Source organism: Phalacrocorax aristotelis, chromosome 21 (assembly GCF_949628215.1).
Source record: "Phalacrocorax aristotelis chromosome 21, bGulAri2.1, whole genome shotgun sequence".
NCBI lineage: Eukaryota > Metazoa > Chordata > Aves > Suliformes > Phalacrocoracidae > Phalacrocorax > Phalacrocorax aristotelis.
In genome coordinates, this window is record NC_134296.1 from 3700510 (window position 1) to 3725319 (window position 24810).

General features: G+C 46.0%; 1 protein-coding gene across 11 annotated transcripts in view; it reads right to left on the bottom strand.

Moving 5' to 3' along the window:
- Positions 1-24810, bottom strand: part of ANKS1A (ankyrin repeat and sterile alpha motif domain containing 1A) — a 111315-nt gene that overhangs the window by 60220 nt on the left and 26285 nt on the right. For 8 of the 11 annotated variants that reach the window (XM_075115578.1, XM_075115577.1, XM_075115576.1 and 5 more), the window contains exons 2-11: positions 21709-21789; positions 20765-20921; positions 18795-18857; positions 12713-13009; positions 12018-12093; positions 11624-11725; positions 10225-10320; positions 9918-10114; positions 7993-8085; positions 3963-4080 (exon numbers count right to left, since the gene is read on the bottom strand). In XM_075115578.1, the coding sequence (XP_074971679.1) occupies positions 3963-4080; positions 7993-8085; positions 9918-10114; positions 10225-10320; positions 11624-11725; positions 12018-12093; positions 12713-13009; positions 18795-18857; positions 20765-20921; positions 21709-21789 (1280 nt within the window). The remainder of the gene's footprint in view (positions 1-3962; positions 4081-7992; positions 8086-9917; positions 10115-10224; positions 10321-11623; positions 11726-12017; positions 12094-12712; positions 13010-18794; positions 18858-20764; positions 20922-21708; positions 21790-24810) is intronic. The other 3 variants (XM_075115580.1, XM_075115586.1, XM_075115582.1) reach the window with 1 other exon arrangement.

The following is a 24810-nucleotide window of genomic DNA, read 5'->3' on the forward strand; positions in this document are numbered from 1 at the left end:
CCCCTGACGCAGCCTGAGGCCGTTCCCTCTCGTCCTGTCCCTGGTGACTTGGGAGCAGAGACCGACCCCCCCCTCACTCCAGCCCCTCTCAGGCAGCTGCAGAGAGCGAGAAGGGCTCCCCTCAGCCCCCTCTTCTCCAGGCTAAACCCCCCCAGGTCCCTCAGCCGCCCCCCAGCACACTTGTGCTCCAGACCCTGCCCCAGCCCCGCTGCCCTTCTCTGGACACGCTCCAGCCCCTCAAGGCCCTTCTTGTCCCGAGGGGCCCAAACCTGAGCCCAGCATTCGAGGTGGGGCCTCCCCAGTGCCGAGCACAGGGGCCCCAACCCTGCCCGGCCCCTGCTGGCCACGCTGTTGCTGACACAAAAACTTGTGCCCATTTGTAGTCCCTCCCCTATTCCCCTTTTAAGAAGGGGTGATGAAACACTGCCCTAGTCACTGATGTGACTCTGCACAAGCTTCTAAATACACCGTGACAGCAGAAACGCAGGCTTGGACCCAAGGCCAAGGTCTTGGGAAAAGGGTCTGTCCTCCAGCCATGATAAATGCAAGGCAGAGCATGCAGGCTGTGGCTCTACACTATCATTCCCCTCACAGCAAACCAAGAGGTACCTGTTCCTTCCAACCTTTGTTTGGAGTACCCACGTGTCCCCATAGATTCCCTATAGTGATGCCCATCCCACTGCTTCTGTAGCCATACTCTGGCTCTGTGAAAAGATATTTTCTTTAAATCTCTTGGCATCATATTTTGTCTTTTATCATTGGGTCAGATACCTGGTTTAGAGCACACCGTACATCTGGTTGAGCCAGTACAACCATAAAGAAAAACTCTAGCAGGAGCGACAGAATTAGGGACTTCAGGCTGGACTTCCTATGGAAGCACCACAGCAGAACATCAAATACCAATTTTTAAACAACCCTCAGAAGGAACCAAGTCAATCCTACCTGCAGCTGGTTACTGCTGACAGCACTTGGGGGTGACTCTCCTGAGAAGCAAGACAGACATCAAAACTCAGAAGTATTTTCTGCTTTCATCCTCCCATTAGGTGTCTCTGAACGTGGCAGGAGTCACACAGTCTCCTCCTGGTCAGTTTGCCACTCTTGGCCCATTCACAGGTCCTGTTCCAAGGTCTGAATGCCCTGACTTCATGCATGTGATTGCACATAGTTTCCTCACCAAAGGGGATGGGAAAGCATTTGGCTCAAACCCCGTCCGATACTCTGCCCAAAACGTTAGGCCAACTTTTCCCAGGGCTCCAGCATGTGACAGCAAACTGCTGTAACATACACAAAAGGCAACCAAAGCCGGGCGGATAATACCACATTCATCTAGTCACTGGATACGAGACAACTTGCAGCAAGAGGAACAAAGGCAGCTATCCCATATGAAAGGGACTATTAAAAACCAGTGTGCCTGAAATTCAGCCTTTCTGCTGCCCTGAAAAGCCCTCCTCGATAGCCCGAAAGAATCAGAGTCCTCTTCTGAGCAAAGGGTCCTCCAGAACTCATCAAGTAACATCTAGAAGGCCAGCCTCTCAGATCGAGGGCCAAGAAGCAATGCAAAGCCATGCTTCAGCCTGCTCCTTGTCTTGGGATCAAGCTGCTGCCTTTGATGCTCCGAGACCCTTCTGACCCAGAGCTGGGAAAATTCTCCAACACCCCAATTAAGGTTTAGTCCCTCACTCAGCCCTTGTTTAACTTTTGCCCAAATGACTCTGCTAGTCCCTGAATGCATCTTCTCCCCCGCCATCAGCATACACCTCACATTTCATACTTAGCTACGCCTGCTTCCACATGCCCTTCTGGCATCTGACCCCAACTACTGCAAAAGCCAGAAACATTTCCTTTTGTTCCCAATGTAATAAAGCAGATTTCAAAGCTGATCCACCCTTCCTGAACAGCTACGGAACTCATGTGCAGAAAGAGGCAACCTGTAGTGCTGTGACAGAAAGCAAGGATGAACAACGCAAAACAAAAATAGTCAGTGCTGAACACTAAAGGCGGGGGGGGGGGGAAATAGTCCGTGCCTCATTTCCTACTGGGCTTGAGAAGCCTGAAGCCCCCAAGAGGGCAAGCAGCAGGTGAAGGATGACATGAGGCCCTGTTAAAGCTCAGCTGCTCCTGCAGTACAAGGAGAGCTGCCAGCTGGGGACACTGCCACATGTGCAGCCATGCCACAGGGACCACTCAGATGTTTGGAAAACAGCTGGTACCCTCTGGAGAAGTGGGACAAACAACCGTGTCCCTTTCTCCAGGTCCACCACGAAGACCAATGGAAGATGGCCCTGGCAAGCTTAAGAAATGCAAGAGATGAGAAATACATCGGCTGGGCCCCTTCCCCCTAGGAGCAGCTCTTCAGCTCCACCAGACTGAAGGCTTCCACCATATCGGTCATAGTGCTAATTGCATTTAAAAGAGTGGACAAGTCCTGGAAGATGAGAAAAACTCAACTGCACCCTTGGATTTCTCCCACTACAACAGTGGAAAGGGCTCTAGGTTTGGTACAAACACAGTAACACTTTCCATGGACTGCAAACCCTGAAGTCACACCTATTACCTTCCTAGCTATACGTTACGAGACTGGACTCTGCTCTGGATCCTTAATAGGCTAAAGATGCTTCCTGCAACCTCTCCATGAAATGGGGCTGAGAAGGCCTGCAGTACCCACATCTTCGGATGTTCAGGGGAAGAGATTTGCATCAAGAACAAGCAGATGAATTACTTGGAGATTTTATTTCAATCTGACACATAATTACGCCACACCTTCACTCTGAGTGAATTAATCACGCCTAGGCACAGTAGACAGAGAAGGGAGCAAAGCAGTCAGGAATAGCTCACACTTGAATAACCAGCAATAGCTGCACACTGAAAAGATAGCCTGAAAGCTTCTGGTTCAGTGGCTGTCGCCCAAGGACTATTCCTGGCCAAGACTGCAAAGCACCAACCTGAAAAGCATCCTAACTTTGCCTCCAGCAGCAAGTGGCTTTGGCAAATGCTGGTGGGAAAACAATGACCTCCTGTGTCACCCTATATAAGCTGGGAGTGCGGCAGGACTCAAGGAATGAGAGCTAGCATGCTGCAAGAAGGAAAAAAAAAAGCTGCAGGTCTAACAGGGCAGTCAATGAGGCATCGAATTGAGTTCTCATTATCTGCTGTTCATCCTCAGAGTGAGGTGGTTTCCAGGTTCAAAGACCAAACTAAATCCGTCCAAATTCCTGGTCAGGACTTTTGAGTAAAGCAAGAGATGTTTTTCGACTAAACAAATCTTTTGTTGTTGTTGTTGAAGGAAAGCCAAAAAGCTCAGCAATTGCCAAACACAAGAGACAAGGTGTTCCCAGATCCTTTGTAAAGTACGAAAGTCCCTATGGGAGACGAGGGACTAGTTTGGTACTTAACCTGGCTATATAGTGGATTTTCAGTCAGTTCTGCAAAAGGGCTTGCTCTACACATGTTTGTTTTCCTCCTGTGTTAGAGTTTACATCTTGAATTAGCTTTAATACACAGCAGGATGTTGATTTTAAGACCAGGATAGCAGGGTCAATCATCTGCCGATATAAACGTGCAACGCCAGCAGGTCTCCAAATTCAGCTAGATGGAGAATACGGCTCATTTAAATGCTTGCACTGGTTTATCTCACTTGTAACAACATGGCACAGCCTTCCACCCCTCTGCACTTACTCGACTGTGCACAAGATTTGCTTATTTTCTAAGTTAACAGAGTAGGTCCTCGCAATCTCTTCGTTGTCAAAATAGCAGAGTTGCCCTTCCTCTGTGTACATTTTATACAGGAATGTTTAGATCTCTCCTTTAATAGAGTTAAATTTACCAGGAAACAAAACAATTGCAGTCCAGGCCCCAGCCACCCCACCCAACAAAGAGTTTCATTGTTCCAGTTACTCTCTGCCCTCTATATTTTCCTTAAATACATGTAAGCAAACAGCTCTGCCTTTTGGATGGTCACTTACCTTTTGTTTTCCTATCCACCGCAACTGGCTTTTTAGTTTCTGCTGTAAGCAACAGCTCGTAAGGGTGTTCTTCTTCCTCAGCTCCACTTCCCCTGCTCCTTCCTCGTGCAACAGAGGCCTAATGAAAAACAGCATAATGTAGTGCTCCACAAAGCAATGCTATTTATCCCATCAATAAAGCACAAGGCCTCTTTTTGCCATAGTTTAAGCAAGGAATTGGCAGAGGCAACACCTTCACTGTAGAGTGTGATCCGAACTGTAATGCTCCCTTCCCCCCCTCAAAAAACCCACCCAAACCCCCTTTATGTTCTATTATTTAAGGCTGCTGACAGCTTCCTAGCACTGACCAACTGATTCACTGTGCCAGGTCTGCAGACAGCCGGGAGTGGGGAAAAAGAGCTGAGACCGTTATTCCTGTTCATCCCAACTCAGACTTACTGTTGCTATTGGAATTTGCATCGTCATTCACTATTTAGTTGCTGGCCCTATTAGGGCATGGCTGGAAAAAAAAGCCCAAATCCCTGCCACCTTCTCAGAACTCTCAGATGTAGCATTTCTAACCTCAGAATGCACAGCGTATTTAGGACTAGAGAGCCCTCAGGCAACACTGTATAAACTCTGTTTAACCTCAGATTGTGCTGCAGCAACTGGGTTCATTTAAATCCCAAAAAAACCTCTGATTAGAGCTTGTTTGAAATATTGGCAGACCTTCCAGCAAGCTGCTCTGGAACGCCACCATCCCCATGCAGGGATGTGGTCTTGATGCAGGATCCAAACGAGCCTTGCTGCAGACTCACACATGGTGGTCTACCTCAACGCCCAGGACAACAGGCATTTGATATCTTAGAGAGCCAGGTGTGCCGTCCCAGTGCTAACAGGGCTAAACTGGGCTTCAAGGCACCCTGCCTGCATGGTCAGCTGCCTTTCAGCACCATCTCCTGGCCAGACCCTGGCAGGCTGATGCAACCCTGTCCCAGGAGCCATGTGTGCCTACAGCCAACCGCAGTGGGGTCAAACCCAAGCCAGAAAGCAAGTGATCCCTACCTGCTGCCAAGACAGGGAAGAACAGGTCTGAACAAAACATCCTGCCCAAGGAGAGTTGTCATACTGCTCACAGACTCCTGGAACTGCCACTGTCTAGACAGCAGACTAGGCACCACCTCCAATTTCTTCCCCAAAGTGGAAGCATCAGAGTTGCGTCAAGGTCAGATAGGTACCTACCCGCCTGCAGTCTAGCCAGGGCCTCTGGAAGCTTAGGGAGTCTTGGAAAGACACGCAGGAGTCCGCAGCACAGACAGGAGTCCTGCATCCGTGTACTGTTTCTGCATGAGCCCAGCTGGCTTTTACATCAGCTTTCTGAATGGGAGGAAATGGGCCGTGTCCAGCAAAGAAAGTATTTATTCTACCTGCTTCAAGCATGAGCTGCCAGGCAGACCTGCGCCTTTGCAGGTGAAGGAGCTCATAATGAGCAAATTAAGGAGAAAGCTTCTGACCAGATGGTGGCACAAAAACATCAGACCCTAACAGCAGGTAACAGGCTCTCTCCAGAGATCTTGGAAAAATACTGCGCAGCAGCAGCCTGCCGTAGCAGTTGTAGTCTGGACCTCAAGCCAGGCGTGAGCGTACTCCCGAGACTCCTGCGGGTGATGGTTATTGCACTGTCCTCTTTCAAATGCACTGGACGCATTTGAAGGCAGTAGCTCCCTACCTAGCAGCACACAATTCCCAGATTTTGCTTTGTAAACTTTTGTATAGGCCTGGTTACACTTTATTTTCTCCATCCCTCATCCTTCCAAGCTTTAAATAGGGTTCCCAGGTTCAAATTCACGCAAAAACGAAGACCATTGTTTGCTGAAGAACAGTGCTTGCTCTGTAGGCTCTGCAGCCAGGTAACAAAATCAAACAAAACTTTCTTCCAATTAATTTTTCATTTATTTATACATGTTGGTTAGCATGTATAAATATTCACTATTAGCAAAGCCCAAAAATATGATGTTGCTAATAATGAGCATGGCCTTTAAAGTGTCCTTAATCCACAGCAGTGGATTTTGGAAGACTTTTTAAAGGGTTACTCATCTCGTTTCTCTCTCCTCCCCCACCAGAACTGCAGACCAAACTGCTGGAACGATCATGGCGCCTTCTCTTTTGTCTGCACTTCCCTCTTGGAGATGAGTAGTAAACAAATGGAACTGAAGTTTAATTTGACAACGCAGACTCTTATTCAGCCACAAACCCAGAAGGTTTCTGCAGATAGTGAAAGGCGGCACTCGAGCACCTCTGAACAATCAGCTCTTCTGCATGTTTGTACTAACGTTTTTCTACGATGAAAGTTAAGTTTCTTTTATACGCACATCTGCTTTGACTGATAGCCCCATCTTGGCAATGGAATAAAAAGACTACGTTGGAAACTAGAGTTTGGCCCAACCCCAGCATATTCAATGACTAACTGTCCCGGCTCTAACGTGTGAGCAGGTCTGGAGGACGGCAGATCCGGACGCTGCTCCGAGATGTTTACAGCATTCCCTGAGCATATTCCTGTTCACTTCTGCCCAACCCAGAGAGAACTTGTTCTGAGACGATGAATAATAGGCAAGAGTCAGAGAAGCCGAGCACCCCAGAAGCAGCAAGCAAAGAAAAAGAATCAGACCCAAAAGCGCCTTATCCGTACATCCAGGTGGTCATTTCCAGGCAGCGACACACACTGCCTGTAAGCTTTATCAATGAACTTGGTTGCAAATCAAGATCTCCCCAGCAAGTCATTTTGCGTACAAGTCTATTTGCCAGCGAGATTTCCTTTAAGGGATCATGTTTCCAAACTGTTAACGGCAGGACAACACAGCAGGTGTTTTATAATTAAATATGGCAAGATAACTCAGCAGGAGCAGTCAATGCACGTTTCCCTCCCACGTGTTTATCATCATAAACAAGTTCTGCTTTCCAATTATGCTGTGACCTGCTACCCAGCCCTCCTCTGCCCAGGGCCAGCCACGGGACTGGTTATCACACACTGCAAAACCATTTTAACAGCAGTGGAGAGATCAGTCTGCAATTTCACATTTCAATTTTACTGTTTACGCACTGTTTGGAGCTTTACTCTTCTCTATAAAAAGAGTCAGTTCTATCAAAGCAAATGATGTTTTACTCATGTCTCGTGTAGACTTGACATACTTCAGAAAACAGATCACATTTATGCCTTGTAGGAACTTCAGCAGATCAACACGTTCAAAGCAAAGCATCTGGTGAACGGGAGCCCATTCCAACAGCTAGAGGCAGCGCACACTCGGCTTGTTTTACATACAACCTACTGCTTTTGGAAAAGCAAGGAAATCCACAAGATTTGGTTTTACTTCGAAGGTTTTTCTGGGTGTCAAGCAGAAGTTGCCAAGACACATTTGTGGTTTCACACCCCTCCACATGTTCAGGGCTCCAGGAGAGCCCTCACACCTAAGATTCACAGGAAGGTGAATAAAAATGAGCAATGGGAACCCCAGGAGGAACAACGCAGAACAGGAGAGCTTTAGTTTCATCAAAAAGCAGCTCACATGCAATGACCTCTGCAGAAGATGGCTTTAACATACGCTGGGCCAGATTCCTGGCTGAATTCAAACCCCGATCCCTGTTCACGTCAGTGGGACCCACAAGCCCACACATCTCCGCAGCTGGAAGCCAGGAGGAAGCAGGAAGCGACGGCCCTTTGGGTTTCAGTCTCAAGTGAAGATGCATTTGGTGGGATCATTACAAGTGGGCAACGGTCCACAAAGCAACGTGATTCAGAAAAATCTCCTCCTGAGGGAATTCCCAGCCAAGAATAGGAAAGTAAGGCTGAGGGTCAACACCGAGGTGCCCTGAAAGAACCACACAAAGGAAGTTCCCATGGCAAGTGACAGCAGAAAGGCTGGAGTGGAAAAAAACTTTGCATTCACAACCAAACTTGCAAGGGAGGTAATATCATAATTGGCTCCTCCTAAGTTATTAAAACTGTTCTTTAATCCACATTCGTATAAAACATCCCTAATCAAGTCCCACGTACCTCACAGGAAGCGCCGTGGCTTATCTTCTTCTCCACATGCTGATCCTCCTCTTCATCAGGCGGAGGCTTGGCAGGTGGGGGTGGACGTTCTCTCTGCAGTTCAGAAGACCACTGTCAATGGCACTGTGTTAAAGCATGCCCCCCCTTCTGCTCCCACCAACACTACATCCACGCTGCTGCGAATGCAGCATGGTAAGGACCTCCTCAAAGAAATCTGGGTGGAGTAGAAGTTCAGCCCTAGCAGCACAGGGCTTGGGAATGGTTGCTGCCTTTCCTCTTCCTCCTCCTCCTCTCCAGCAGGACACCTATCCTGGCAGAGAGCCCTTTCCGCAGATTCACCGTACTGCAGCCCAGACCACCCACTTCTGCTCCGCAGCGGTAACACTGCACAAGGCCAGCTCCGACCCACGTGAGCACCAGCTATGCTTCCAGGAGAATAAAACTGCTTGTTGGAAGGTGCTGTGTACACAGGTTTACGGCTTCATTACTTAAGCCAGTTCATTCAGACCCAGACTGGTAATCTCAATGGCATAGCATTTCAGAGAAGGTCAGTAAGGAACTCATGCAAATGAGTACAAAGGGAAGACTCATGCTTGAGTCTCAATGAAACAGTAACAGGAATAAGTGATTCCAGGGGCACCTTTTATAGTGGAAAACCCTGGAGATCAAGAGACAATGCTGCACTGCATTCCTCAAATATCCCAAGGTTGCCTGTGGGCAGTAAGAGCTGCGCTGCCTCGGATACAGAGCTTAACACCTCTCTAGGCCATCTCCTGCCCTGCAACAGCTCCATCTAACGGCACAGGGAAAGATGGCAGAGCTGAACCGCTCTGAAAAACTCAAGCAAGTTTTGGGAGAAACTCCAGCAAGCTCCTGGAGCACGTCCCTCTTTCGTCTCCCTTTTCACTGCAGTTCAGCCTCTCATTTCTTCTTATTTGTGGTAGAGCTGAGCTTATTTCAAGGCACATATTATCAACACAGGACAGCACAGAGATGGATTTAAGCCAGCAAGATTTCGTTAGTAACAAGATAGTGCATCTTGTACTGCATTCCTGAAAGAGAGATCTGGCTGAAATGCCAGTCTTCTAAAGCTTTTGTCTTGTCTCTACTAAATTTGCTGGTAGTACAGGAAAAAGGATGCACCTCTTTGCAGAGAGAGAGGAAGCATGGTTACAGTACCACCAGCAGTTTATTGTTCATTGCTGCTCTGCCTTTTGTCCAAAAATACCTCCACAGAGCAGGCTTTGTGAAACAACCAGAAAACAAACCCTGAAGCTGACACAGCATGCTGCAAAGCCAGCATCCCGTCTGCCCCATAGTGGTGTTGCCACCCATTGCTTTGGGGCAGCAGATGCAACTAACAGAAGGTGAGAAAGACTTCTTTGGAGACAGTTCCAGGAGCTTTGCGTTGCCTTGTAAAGCCTTGAATACCCTCTATGAATCTCTGCAAGTAATACACAAATAAAAGTTTCCACTGCCCACTAGTTTCCAACAGGATATTCTTAAAGATAATTTCTTGAGAGCCTTCGCTTGAGCAAAGCAGAGAGCAAGAGAGATGAGAAAAATGCTCCACACAAAAGTTTCCAAAGCTTTCTTCTAGACAAGAAGTTGTCCTTCAACTAAGTGCAATGTCCTGACAAACCAAACTTCACGGGCACTGGTATTCAACGGCCAGAAAACAGAAGGATGCAACACTAGGTGAAAATCAGGCATGTAGAAGTGGCTACTCGTGGGTAATGCAATGGAGGTTATGTGAACAGGCCAGTGAGAAAGGCAAGGTACCTGCCTGCCCTAATCAATATCAGGGATGGGTTTAGAGATTTCGTCGAGCTGGGGGATTGGCAGCCTGCTGCAAAACCAGGAAAACAGAGATAAGTCACCTGTCTTTCTAAGGCCAGCAGAGACGAGCACACATAGCTACATACAGGCCTGACTCCTGCTGCTTTGAGACCGGTTGATTCCACTTCCTTATTCACAGACTCTCGATCTGAAGACCTCCCGCTGGCAAGGCTGTCCAGGGAGTGGCAGGACGTTGCATTGTACAAAGCTTCATATGGGCTCTCCTTTTCTGGGTTCACATCAAAATCTATGATCAGTTCTGTAACTGCCTTCTCCACATCACCTGCGAGAGGAAGAGAGACACAAGAGCATCACTCGGGGCTCCTGCCCTCGGAAAGTCAGTGCATGCAGGAAGAAGAGCGCTGGTGACTGCCGTGTTGCATGGAAGCCTACCCTGAGATATCCGGCTCATAGGATCAGTGGCTGGAACAAGTGGTGCTTGAACAGTCTTCTCTGCAGCTTTGGCACTTTTCTTCCCAATTGTGTAATCTGCAACGAGGTGGGGCGACAGGGTCAGTTTATGTCAATCTACTTTTACGTCCAGTTCAGCACACGGTACTTCCTCCCTTGTGGAGGGAAGGCCAACTGTCAGCTTACTAAGTCTCCAAAAAATAGCCAAAGTACATTATTAAAACTTGCAGCTCAGATGCCAGAATAGAAGCAGGCGGCCTCTTTGATCACATGCACAAGGTTAAGGATAGTTCTTTGAACTTTCACAGAGTCTTTAATCAGAAAGCTGCAAAGCTCCTGTATGGACAAAATGTCATGGAGCAGATTACTTCATGTTGTAGACACAAGTGACATCAAACGGAGATGCAGCCTGGTCTTCTGGAGTCATAAGGCAGCAGAGAAACCAATTCTAGCTGTGGCCCCCTAACCACAGGCAGGGCCAGAAACATTAAGCTTATGTGAATAGAGTCGGAGAGCAACATCTCTTGCAGCTAGCTCGCTCACAGGAGCAAACTAACAGCATTTACCCGCAAGAACTTTAAAACTAAAGCTCATCTTCGTCTTCAATTTCAGAATAGAGATAATACCTACCAGCCTCACAGGCAAAGCTTAATTAAAGTCTGCAAAGTGCTTTGAACCTGTAAAGCTCTCAAATGCTAAGCATGAATAATGCACACCAGTTGCATACGCTTCTGATCTCTCTCCCCACAGCTGAGAGGAAATTGAGACAGCATAATTACAAGGTATGAATTTAGCTAAGATGCCACATTTCATTCCCTAACTTGGACAGACACAATGGGCCAAGCTCCTTTAAAAACCACAAGTAATCAAGGCCTTTTCTGTAAATCTCATCTGCAAAATCCATGCCCAAGCTTCACAGTGAAGCAAAGTGTAGGATGTAAGATCTGTGGATAACCATTTGCCTACACAGACACATAAAGGACAGTTAATCCAAAACCATTTCTAAAGCTATTACTTTGCATTCTGCAAGCAGATTTAGGCTACCCTTAATTTTAATTAACTTCTAAAGTGAGTTAAACAAAGCTCAATTAAGCCCATTTAAACTGTAAAAGTCACGCCACACTCCTCCAGCAAAGGAGCTAATCCCCCTAAATCCCGCCACGGAAGTCCCCCTGCAAACACCTGCTCTGAACACAGTTCACCCAAGCATTTAGGCATCATTCCTTCCAACACCTGTAAGATTTTCAGCAAGGGACCTGGCCTGAAGCTGCTTTGCTTTCAGCACTTTCCAGGACTAGGAAATAAAATCCTGTACTTGCACTGGCACAATTAACACCCCAAAGTTTTCCCTCCTGCCCACACAGAAATACACACCACTTACCTTCGATGAGAGCTGCTATGTGTTGGCTTTTCTGAGAAGGAAGTTCCCTCACAATATCCAGAGCTGTCAGGCCTCTGTTATCCTTTATGTTCACATCAATACCTACGGCAATAGGTGTAGAGAAGGCAAAAGCAAGAATATTTTCAAACTATATGCAAGTTCATGCCTTTAATCAAGTTAGAGCTTACTCTTGTGATCATCGCTGCGGGGCGATAAAAAAATGCTCTAGAGGGACAGATTTACAGCCAAACACCAAGAGATAACATCTCCTATAACCCTCTCCGAGGAACAACACTTTGATAGCTGGTTGGAGAAACATGCTGCCACTATAAAGGGGCTTCCTCAAGTGAGGGTATCATCATTTTATTGCTTCAAAAGGGGAACATTCTCTCACCTGCAGCCAGCAATATTTGTACCACATCTGTCTTGCCAAACAAAGCAGCTTCGTGCAAAGCACTGCCTTTTTCAGTCTGCAAATTAAATGGAAAATAGCATGAAGCTAGACAGTGGGGAATGGTGATGGAGGCATGTTTTAGAAGGTTACAGAAGCAATAAACAGAGAGCATCATATACAAAGTGCGGGCAACAATATCTACAACTGAGGACTATCAGTATTACTACGATGCTGAGAATGTGGAATGGAAAATGGGATGGTCTCTTCAGAGAGACATGCGGGCCACGTTAGAGACCAAGAAAGGACTTTGTACAGCTTAGCAAGAAGTCACGTCCTGCAAAAGAACGACAAGACCACCACACACAAGCTATTGCTGTGAAAACAGCATATTCACAGGTGGCTTGATAGGAAGAGAAACAGTTTGCCTCTATTGCTATCAAGAGCTCATGGCTTTGCAGGGCAGAACAGCTTAGGCGAAAAGCCTTTCCCCCCCTCCCTCGCTGTCTGGGGCTCTTTGTCCAGCCAATGAGCAGGTGGGAAGCATGCACAGCGCCCAGAGAACAAAGCTGTCGCTCATCTTTCATAAACGATCCCTTGGGGAGAAGGGTTAGGTGGAGCCCTCTGTAGCACGACTACGGCGGTTCTCCACCCCCCGGCAATCAGACCGGCCCTTCACACACGGACACACTGGATACCTGATAGTTGCTATCCATGCCGGCATCGAGGAGGACATGGACTACAGTTTTGTGACCATTCCTAGCCGCCAAGTGCAGAGGCGTGTGTTTCTTAGTGTTGCAGCTTAAAAGATTCGGGTGAGCGTTCAAGAGCATCTTCACGACTTCCAGCCTCCCGTAGAGCGCGGCCAGGTCCAGAGGAGTCTCAAACTTGTTGTTGCGCATGGTGGGGTCGGTCAGCTCCTCCAGAAGGACCTTCACCACCTCTGTGTGGCCGTACTGCGCGGCGCAGTGCAGCGCCGTCTCGTTGTCGTTGTTCTGGGGGGGTCAAACACGCCAGCGTGTCAGAACGGGGGAGAACCGAGCTGCTCCGTGCCTCGCTCAAACCATTGAAGTTTAAATGCAAAAACAAGACAAAAAAAGCAATGGGGAAGCAGAGAGCCCAGTTTGAAACAGAGCCTGGAGCAATGTTTTCACCAGCTCGCTAGCCATTTACCAGGCACAGACAACCCCTCTTAACTCATCAACCGACCCCCCCAGTAAAAGCTTCAAAAACATTCAGAACAATAATCTTTACTCAGATATGGGAAATCTGCTCCACGGGAAATAGGTGCCATATACAGAACAGCCTGCTTTGAAAGCACTGTGGTCAAAATCGAGGGACCATGATAAACTTTAAGGGATTGTCAAGCTGTATCTGGATTCCCATTACTTCTGCTAGCACTTGGGGAAAGCAGCCTGTTATTTGTTGGCAGCATCCCACGCTTTGGGGTGCCACAAAAATAAAAGGCTACAATATATGATAGACAAACTGCAGCATGACTTCTATCTGCTGTAGCTTAATCGTCATCATTTTAGATTTAAACTTCAATTGTTTCAAATCCTACTTATCCTGATTATAACAGTCATTCCACCTTTGCAATTCTGAAGCTTGCAAGCTGGCTGGTTTAGAGAAAGGGTGCATAAAGTTACATGCAGTTTGTGAATTAGAAAGCAGTGCAATTAGATCACTCTGCTAACAAGCCATTATAGTCAAGGCCTCAGGTCAACTGAGGGAAGAGGCGTCCAAGCGACAGAACACCTCCACAGTGAAAGCCAGATCCAATTAACGCATGCAGCATCTGTCAGGTTAAAAATCAGCAATGCAGAGCACTGAAAGACAAACCACCTAACACATTTCACTTGCAGGTGCAAAATAGGAACATTGCCAATTTAAAAGAGCCTTTCCTCAAATTAAATTCACCTCAAGTTTTAGTTTTACTACTGTATGTTATACACAGAGGGATTTCTGTTTAAGGGCTTTAGAAACAAATACTTATCTATACAATTTGACCCAAAACACTTTAATGCAGTGTTACGCACTTCAACTTCAGCTGAAAGAATTGTGCTTGAATTTGACATTTTTAGAACAGCTCGCATTAAAAAAACCACACAACCCAGAGAATGTATTTGTCTTGATGGATTCAGAAGTGCTACTTTAGAAACTGAATTTGATCAAAATACCTCCCTTTTTGCTTTGAGAGCACGTGTGCTTTTTTGGACACCAGCTTGTAGGAGCAGTCAATATTTTGCACCATTTCACAACCACGCTGCAGAACTTGCTCTGTTGTACAAGTACTTTAATCCTATTAACATGTTAAGTCATTCTAGGGATTACAGGAGTCATGCATGCAAACTCCCATTTCTTTTTATCTGGCATTTGGATCATTTTTCAGCCACGTGAAAAACATGAGGGAAGCAGGGAGTTCTGGAGAGGCTCTCCGCAGCTGCAGCTTGTGTAAAAGCAAAGACTGAGGAGGCAGGACACAGCAACACCCACATGCAGAAGTGAGATATTTAGGAAGGTAAGGAAAGCATTCTGTTAGCACAGAAGTTCAAAGTCAAACAACAAGCTCTATACTTGGAGTGGCAGAGGCAGCCATGGTGAAGGAAGGCACATACAAGTGGACAGAAGTTACTGTAGAATAATGAAGTCTGTACATAAAATACACATAGGGAGTGAGAAGGGGAGAGAACAGAGAACTACAGAGATTACACCTATCAATCAGTTTCAACTGCTGGTCTCAAGGCATTGAAAAGGTTGGTAAATCGCACTATTCTTATAAGCCAGGGAAGGGAGCCCCGGTACCAGTGAGCCCGTGGCACAGCCAGGCCGAGGCCCGCAGCCTGCCCCATAGCACGAGGGAGGCTTGCTGACAATTTTTGCAGCAAGAGTAGATAACGCCAGCCCCTCTGGAGCAGCAGGTATCTGCCAGAGAGCCATGGGGGGTAGGCACCGCTCATGCCATGCTAGCCCTGGCTACAGGGGATTTCCACTGCTAGGGCTGCCCCCCTCTCATCCCTCCCTGGCACAGAGACCACATCCCTCAAGGGCACTTTAAAGTGCACAACAACTCCAAACACCTGTGTGATGGCACAGAAATGGGGCCATAACATCCTTTAATAACATAATTGATGAAGACTTCCCCCATACAATTTAGTCTACATCCCCATGCAATTTAGTCTACTTTTCCTCAAGCAGGTCAGGGCTCTGACACTCAGGATGAAATCCCCATACTTTCCTCCTGCAATAGAAATCAGCAGGTGGTAAACTCCCCATAACCATTACAGCAAGTCTTTCCCCATCTCAGACTGTGTACTGGAAACTCCCGCTATTGCATAAGTTAGGAGAGCTTTGAGCAGCCAAAAATGTTAGAGCCGTTTCAGGCAAGGGAGTTTGCCTCCCTTCCCCGCATCGCCTCTCCAAGCACAAACTAGAGCTGAGCCTGAACAATGAGCACGAGCGCTCAGACATACATATTTATCGGAGATGGAAAAAGAAAATTCCTTTCCAGCAGCCAGAGGCATATGGGTTCAAATTTCAAAACTTCTTAGAAAAATAGAGCACTCAACAGGGCCCAGAAGCCGCATTCCTGCAGGAATCCCAGCACCCCCAATTCATGGCTGGGAGCGAGACGCTGGGCTCATACGATGCCCGCCTACAGACCACAAACTGGGAACACAAGCAGAAATGCCTCTGCTTTCATATGGGCTCCATCAAATTTTTCAAGCCCTGGTAACTAGATACCACAAACCATCGCCCTTATGCGCCTCATCGCACAATAAAATGGACCATTTACAGCTCCTTAAAGTGTATCTGTCTGCACCGCTGCTCCTAACACACCGTAAGAGGGCTTCAGCTGAAGAAAGGGAGACTTGGTTTAAAGAAGGGAAAGTTTTCTAACTTTTTAACCTGCAAAGATTTGAACAGTCAAATAAGCTGCCAAGGGAGACTACAGAGCTGTCCCTCCCTGAGGGTTCTGAGACAAACACTGCTCAGGAATGGTTTAGGTAGACGTGATCCTGCCTCAGGGCTGGGGAAAGAGGCTACATGACCCTTTGGCCCCATCCCACCTATTTCTAAGATTCCTTTCCAGTAGGATTTTTGTCCATGCGTGCATGTCTAATGTAGGCTCGCCCTATTAAAAACCTTTTATTTTGCTGCTCCAGTGACACGACGGATCCTAAAGCACAGAACAGGGATGTCCTGCTGGCATCCACTCCATAAAGTTTCAGTTAAAGGCAGGCCAAAATGAAAGCAAAAAAAAAAAAAAAGGCATTAAGCAGAATCCAAACTTCATCAGGAGGTGACACCTATGGCACATCCCAGCCTCAGGCAGAAAGCAGGCCAGAGGAGTCAGCTGGAGCTGCCTGGTCAGTTGTACCATCTCCTTCCCTCCTCTCGCAGCACAAAATTTCCATCGGTGCCCCGCATGGCACTCACTGCCAGGAGCAGGGTAAGGATGAACAGGCCTCCTGCCTTCCTACAGGTGCCCAACAATGGCAAACATATTTCAGGAAAACAATAAAGGGATCCCCATACGTCCAACAAGCTTTCGGGAGCTCTGCGGGTGGGTTCGCTGCCCGGCTGCGTTTGCTGACTCCAGATGGTAGGCTTCCACTTTTCTCAGCAGCCCATTTAGATTTATAGCACTTTAAACCCAATCTGCATGATTCATTTGCTTCCGATTACGAAAGACAAAGGCAGTTTGTGCAGCGCACAACCTGAGCTATGTGACAGCTTTTTCTACTTTGGCTCTGCTCAACTGGTTGGTTCCTTCATTCAAATTAAAATAACCGAACTCAAGATAGCAGGAGCTGCTGAAGCAAAGCTGCTGCTCCATCTCTTAATTTTGCTTCTATCATTTGCTTTTCAGAAGTCCTGCAGGCCTGTAACAGACATGTTGCAGAGACCTCCTGTTGAACAACAGATGTTGAAAAGGAAGGGGCATAAAAAGAAGCTGTTAACTATTTCTTTAACTTTTAGGAGAGCAAGAACCTTCTGGCTTTATCTCTTCCTCACCAGGATATTAAATTGTAGCCCAGCTTTAAAAGCTTTGCCCCAAAATGTTTGGAAGTTGAAACATCTGCTTCCATCCTTTCTGTATGACACCCCATCCTGCGCGAGAGCTGGGAAGCTGGAAGCACCAGTTAAGCAAGGACTCCTAAAGACTTTGCACCTGGATTTTTTGTGGTTCTCCCACCTGCAGCCAGGCTATTGAGAAAACATCAAGGTTTGCATATCAGGTATGAAACGTGGTCAGAAACTGGTGGAAAGCTGGTCAGAATTTGTGACGAACCTAACAGATTGCGTGTAAATCACCTCTCTCTCCTTAAAACCAAGGGAAATATTTCAAAAACACTAGCCTTGTTCGAGCACAGCACAGCCATCTTGAAAACTGAACTGAGAGATTAAAATAATGCACTTGTCAAAAGTATAAAATCCAAATCAGAATTCTTGTGGATTTTTGTTTACAAAGTAAGTGAGCTCACTGTCTATTTCATCTTTATATTCCTTCTTCATTCAAGATTTCAATGCAGGAGTGTGTAAGGTCTTACGCTGTTACTGACAGTGTTTTAGAACTCAGGCAACTGAACTGCTCGACTAGGATGTTTCCACAGAAGACATTAATTGCTGTAAAATTCCCATCTGGATTTTTGTAAAAATCATGGATACGGATGAGCTTCATGTAAATATATTTGTGCTTAAAGAGGTATGCCCTAGGGTATTTCCTGAAATAGAAGTTTGCAAAAACAAACGTAATTCCCAGCAGTTAGGAGGCTCAGGAACTTTGAGGGTGTGCTTAAGGTACTGCAGATCAAGCAGAGTGAAAGTTTTAACTAAACTTTGAGACACAAATCTGACACGGATGGCTGGATCCAAAATAACTGGCTGGAAGCAACCGCAGCGTGGTAGCCGAGAGCAGAAGTACCTCATGATAAATCAGCAGACTATTATACCATCGCTGGCCTGCAACTTCACTACGAATAAAAGTGAAAAATGGTGTCTGAGAAAACACCACCAGGAACTTCCTTATCTGCTTCCTCAATTGCTCAGCCTCAGTGCATCAGGAGTGCTGATGTCATGCCTTTTTGTAGCTCCAGAACAACTAAAAGCAAGAGAAGAGCAAAATAGGCAAGAAAACAGGAACAGAAGACTAGGGCTGAAGGGTCAGACGACACAACAGACTTAACATCAAAAAAGAGAGACTGATGCGATAAGCAGGACATGAAGGACTTGGGAAGGGAGGCATGAACATTACTGCCTTCCCTCCTCTCCACCACCACCGAAAGAATTATCTGTCCATTCAAACGACAAATACAGCATTATGCATTTTGTAAGAGAAAAGGCATGAGAATTCACTCCAAACAGCCCACAGAGAAAACACATCCATCTTTAAGCAGGGGAAAAAAAAATTTCCTTCTCTTCGCATTTATCAGCAACATTAGCACATGAAACACAACCTAAAGCATTTTAATTGAAATAACATTACCTTTTGGAAGTCATCCGGCCAAATCAAGCAAACTGACCGTCACCGTGAGTCCTACAAGGCTAAGCAATGAAGGAGCCCCCAGGAAAGTAAGGAAAAGCTTCCCTTAAATTATGGTTCTATAACTGCTTCGAAGAAAGAAACCCACAGTAAATAAATGGTCGCGTTTTTCTTTTCCCCAAGCGGCTGCAAACTGAACAGATATTATTGCAAGTGGATGACGTTGCACCTGGAAGCACGCGAGTGCAGCTTGGAGTAATGATGCAGTGAAATGCTGACAGCAAAGTACACACCTTGGCATTGATATATGGGTCAAAGGGGCCGTACTTTTTGAGTTCTTTGATCTCAAGAGCATTCTACAAAAAGGAAGAGGAAAAAGAAAAAAAATGTGATAATGAAATGGGTGAGATATAGCAACAAAGCAATGGGTGACTCCCAAGGGGTGGAAATGACAGAACACAGCATCTTGTTCCAGTCAAAGCTATTAACTGCAGAAGCCATTCCAGCTGCCGATTCCTGTAACTTGAACCACTGCGCATTTCATTTACAAGACTCCAAACACAAGCAGCACAGGCCAGTCGGCTGACTCTTCCTCGTTTAAGAAGGTTCCTACTCAACAGACATTAATGAAACATTACCTGGAGGGATTACACTCAGCTTTTAGTCTTTTGCAAAGGTTTCTCCTACATCTGTCCTACTCAGAGCAGAACAGTTTACACTCAGGGCCCTCAGTCAATTCTTATCAGATTGGTTGTAAACTACACTTCTCAAATCTGTTTAAACAGACTGAATGCCTGCAGCTGTGCCTGAAGACATTATTAACCACAGCCCCAAACTGGAAAAACTATCAAAAACATTAAAACACACACTCTTAGTTATTTCTGCTCAGTCGAGGAGCTGTAGTAAATAACATTACCACCACATTTTTAATTTTGTGATGCTTTAGAGGCAACCCTTTGGCCTCGGAACAGCCTGATGCATCAAGTTAGCCACCTTATACTGAGGAACAGAACACTTAAGCATGGGGCTTTGGTCCCCACAAAGTGTGGCTGGAAGCAGGATTAGGACTTCTAAACCCATCTCCAAAGGGAGTTTTTGCTCCTCAGCTTCTGAAAAGTATGCTCTGCAGATCAAACTTACAGAGCAGAAACTCACAGTTCCCAGCTGCTCATCTTGACTTTGACAGATTTTGCTAAACTCGAGCCCACGGGTATCTGACCTACCTGTGAATTAACTGCTGAATGAATATACATTTTTAACTAAGGCAGACAAACTTCTTTTCGTTTACTCCTCTCCTCCTGGATGAAAACCCAAGTGGTTTAAGAGCTGATTCACGGGGACATTAGGTATTCCTGCCCCAGGAACCAAAGGCTATTGTAGCTTTTGCTGCCTGATTTGGATCTGTTACTGCATGTCTGCCCAAGCTCGCTCAGCCATAAGCAGTTCAGTAACACCGCTCAGCTGGCCTCACTCCGTAAACCACCTCCCTTATCCAGCTCTTAAACAAAAGAAATATTTGGGCCTTCCAGCAGTAGCATTTCAGAAGTTCCCTGGAATTGTAAGGTACCTGCTGACTTCCACGGGGAGGTTACACGGGAGCCAGCCCTCCAAAGCGGACACAGCAGCCGCTATACAGAACAGCCATCTCGTACAAATCGATCCCTCTGCATCCCAGACCAAAACCTATCAGCTTAACAAAGGGAAGAAACCCACCAGATTTTTTCTTCTTGCCTGAGAAAATAATTCTGAGATTAAGCTAGGGATTTATCTGGGGGCAAGTAGGGTTAAAATTATCTTGTAACTTACAAATTAGTTAACTGGAGCAAGTGCTAGAGACAAGCCAGGAGAACAGCTAAGAGAGCATGGCCAAACAAAGACTAAACAAAGCTGCTTTGATTAGTTCCCAAAGAAGGAGCCACTGTATCCTCTGACAGAACTAGAAACCTTCTCAGCTATCCAGCAACTGAAAGGAAAAACTACGGGTTAGTTTTAGAAGCCCAGTATGAAAGCAGGAGACCGCTTCCCACCTGTTGAGTAGTTCTTATATTTATGTATCTCTATGTAAACATATATATACACCTTACTCATTCAACTACCAGTTCAGAACTGGGGATATTTGCTTTAGGCAGTGCCCTTCTTACCCCATTAGCAAGTAGGACTTCATAACAATTGCTACTAGTTTGGGAAGGGTCAGGAGTCAGCTGAAGTAGTCTCTCTCCAAGGGAAGTGATTCAACAATATATTAAGAGAAAAATAGGCAGACCTGCTCATTCACTTTAGTATGCGAAGGTCCCTGGTGGATGAGGAGCTTCACTATGTCTGCATCTCCTTTCCAAGCTGCCAGGTGAAGAGGGTAACAGCCTTTACAGTCTGCTACGTTGGTTAGTGCATCATTCCTCAGCAGAACTTCCACCACATCCCTGCAAGAGAAGGACACTTGAGTCCATAAGATATTCAAGTCCTTGTTTCTCAGCTTAATTCTGCAGCAAGTAGAATATTTTATAAAAAGTTAATCTGAACAGGAGCATTTCAGACATCCTCTTGAAATATGAGTTTAAAGAGTTCCTATTCAAAGCTGCCCAAGGGAGAGAAAAGAAAAAAGGAAGACTGCTGAGATGAGCTCAGGAAAGATCTATGTTACCTTCATACTAACGGAGCTGAACAGGGACCAGAGTCATCCACAAGCCACTCTGGTGAAAAGTGAATTCCACCAGTGCGATAAAGATGAATAAGGATTTTAACTCTACTCAATTTCTCAGTATCTTAAGTAGCAACGAACATACAAGGCTTACCACGCTGAAGAATGGAGTTACTTAAAAATGTAATATACACGAAAGCAAATTTTAAGTGGTGCAGGCACAGCAACACGTTGGACACTGGACAGACTGCAGAGGACTGTTACTGGAGAAGCCACCTTCAATATCTTGTATCTTATCCAAATTGCTTGTAAATAAAAGGGTGGTTGAAAGCCTTGGAGTTTTGCCAAATTTTTGAAGAGATGTATGATCATACTGTGCAGCAGCCAATGCCTCTATAGCTTCACCGCACTGATGTTCTTCACTTCGTGGCCTGAAGATGGTGTCGTGCTGCACCATCACCACATTTTTAGTGGAAACGGCGTTAGACTGGTGAATGAATTACACAAAAACAGTAGCTTGTAAAGCACACAGTATTCCCTATGATCAAAGGCATGATAAGGTGACTCACTTATGACCATTCAAAGCAGCATGGTGCAGTGGAGTGTATCCAGTACTGTCAACGCAGTTCACATTTGGCCCTCTCCAGATGCTGCAAGACAAAACGTACAGGGAACACTTAGGCATACACCAAACAGATGGACAGCCGGCAAGGACAAGTTTCGGCAGAGTTCTCACACCAGTTTGGTTATCTGGAAGCAAACCAGTGGCTGGACAGCTGTGGTTAGGAGCAGTAATACAGAGAACAGACCGCACAGCACTGCGTCGAGCAGAGGGGTTAGTGTCACACAGCTGGTACAGGGATTCACTACTCGATACTTTATCAGACTATCCTGGTACTAGAGCAGAGCTCCCACATTCATCTGCTACTAGACATCTTTCAGCTATATATGTGCTTGCCAAAAAGCATCTTCAGAGAAACATGTGTCTATTAAAGTTAACCACAAGAGACACTAAACCATCAACCCGCTGCTAATTCACACCCCTCTGAAGAATTTTGATGGGTTTGGGAAACCCTCTTGCCTCCATGCCAAGAGTCACTGGGGTGTAAGTCAAAGACTGTGGGATACAGAGCCTGCTCTTGGTCACCAGCATGATTCCCCGCTGGCTTCTTGCTGTCCAAAAACCATTTCCATCTGACAGCTATTGGCAGGCTATATGAAAGAGTAGGTGGTCTCCGAGCACTCCTGCGAATATTGTTAACTTCCTTCCCTCGTTCAGAAGCCGAACACCAAGGATTTAAGGATTAACCCTGTAGAGGATTAATCTTCCCTCTAACCCCTGCAAGGTGTCCTATTTAAAACAGTGGAGAAGGACATGTGTAAGAAGCTGGCACTGCTCTTAAGCTTGCTGTTAAAGGAGTTTGGTTTCTACAGCCACCCCTCACCAGTACTACCACCCTCTCCCAGAAAGGGCACGTGAACGCAAATCAGTACGTTCTTATAAGCAAATTGAAACCGTTCCCCTTTCCTGAAGGCAGCCCTCTCTGTTACAACCCATCATTCCTTGTATGCTGGCCTGTTTTTAAGCTTAATACTTTCAAGAATTATTAAGGATTTATTATAAGCCTGAACAATCACTCTTTTGCTAATACAGTACATTTTCCTGCTTGGTTTTCTTTAAGTAGGGGTAGAACTTAACAGCACCCTCTAATCCCCAGTTTAATTGGTTTAAAATAAAGTCAACTGTTGCTTTTTATGAAGTCGGCCTTTCCTGATCATTTCGTTTCCTCCCCAGCATGTAATTGCTACAACTCGTTGTATGATACAGAGGCAGCCCGAGCAGTAACTAGGTTTTCTAAAATAACAGCCATTACTAGAGGGCTCCTAGCCAGAAAAAACTCTATAGCACAGTGTAAAAAAGCAGCAGGAAAGGCACCAAACCAACAGGAATCTTGTGCGGACCAAGTCAAAATTCAGAAGCAAACCAAGAGCAACGCTTACTCTCGAGCACATTTCAGGTGGGATTCAGGAGCACGCTCTGAAATGGAAAGTCTCTCCCCTCCGAGTGACTCCTGATCCGGCAGAGCATTATAAAAAGCTTTGCAGTCCTGAGACAGACACAACCTCCCCTAGAGGAGAGGCAGCTAAAGGGAAACTTTATCCAAGAGGACAGGGAAATAAGCCACAAAATCCAATTTGCAAAGGATCAGAAGGCTTATCCAGAGGCATTCCCGAACACCACACACCATCCTGCGCTTCAGAAGGAAACGGCAAACCAATACGTTCACACAATGCCTTTCAAGCACCACTCTCATCATTTTCAGGATGATGACTTAAACTACATCCAGAAGATATGTGAGACACCAAAAAAACCCGCTCAGATTGAACCCAGGAGATGCCCTGCCCCATCCAGCTGCCACAGGCCTGAAGCACGAAGGGGACCCGAGTAATTCCGAGGCTCTGGTTTATTTTTGGCAGTGGGCTCATGCAGTGTGGTTGCCCAAATAATTTATTGCTGGATTTAAAGTGGCAATTAATGGTTAAAACTAGTGCCAGAAAGATTTATGGTAGTCTAGTTATAAATACTGCGCCTGCCCATCCCCTTGCACAGGCTGCTAACCTGACCAAAGCCAGAGAGTCCAGTGGTTTTACATAATAAACAGAGCTGTGTTTTGATGCTGAGCTCAAAAAGCTTTGAGTCGTACATATGAAAAACCAGCAGCATTTAGTACAAATATTTCTTTCAGCCAAAGTTATGAAGTAAGGGAAACCAAGGTTAGTGGTGTAACAGGCATAAAAAACAAGTCACTTGCTCGAAGTGATCCGCCCAAGGCCAGGGACTGGAGCCCAGGATATCCGTCTCCACCAGAACATGGTCTCCCAGTGAGAAAATACACTTCCATAAACTTCCTTAGAAGTTTTCTGGTTTAATGCTTTAGAGCCAAACGCAAAGTTCACTTAAGGGACTCAGAGGAAGAGAAAAGTTGGAGTCCAAGATGGAGCTGGTTCAAGTGTGAGCACTGGGTACTGCAGAAATCAACCGCTAAGATTTTAAGATATTTAAAAGAAAAAAAAAAGTCTGCTGTGTCCTTTCCTCCCCCTTGCCCTTTTATTCTTGCAAAGAAAGAAAGCTTTTATCAAAGAGAGGTCAAATCACCCAGAAGTTCAGAGTGAAATGATCCAAGAACTATTTATATTTAGATGTGAGGACTGCAATGAAGTGTCAGTCTCTTCCCTCCTCTTCCTCTCCAGCTCTGCTAGGGACGCCATACAGTTCTCCTGACTTAACAGAAACCAAATCTTTCGTCCCATTTTTATTTATGCAAGGCATAGCGTTAAAGCCTTGCATACACTAAGATAAGATCCCAAGCTCCTCATGTTAGATCTAAACAAGGAAAATAACTCCACTACGGCTCACAGAAACCAGAAGTTGCAATAACACTAGCATGGGACTGTCACTTCTGAAAGACGCCGCCATTCCCCCTGAGCACTATCTGCAGTGCCTCGGTGCATCTCATCTGACATCTCGGGCAAAATCTGTAGGAGCTGTGGCAGAACTACTGGAAACAAAACCCGGGCTCTGAACTAAACCATTAGGAAAACACCCTCACACCACTTTGGGGAGGAGGTGGGTACTCTGGGATTAAAATTAGATCTTCTGAAGTGAGGAG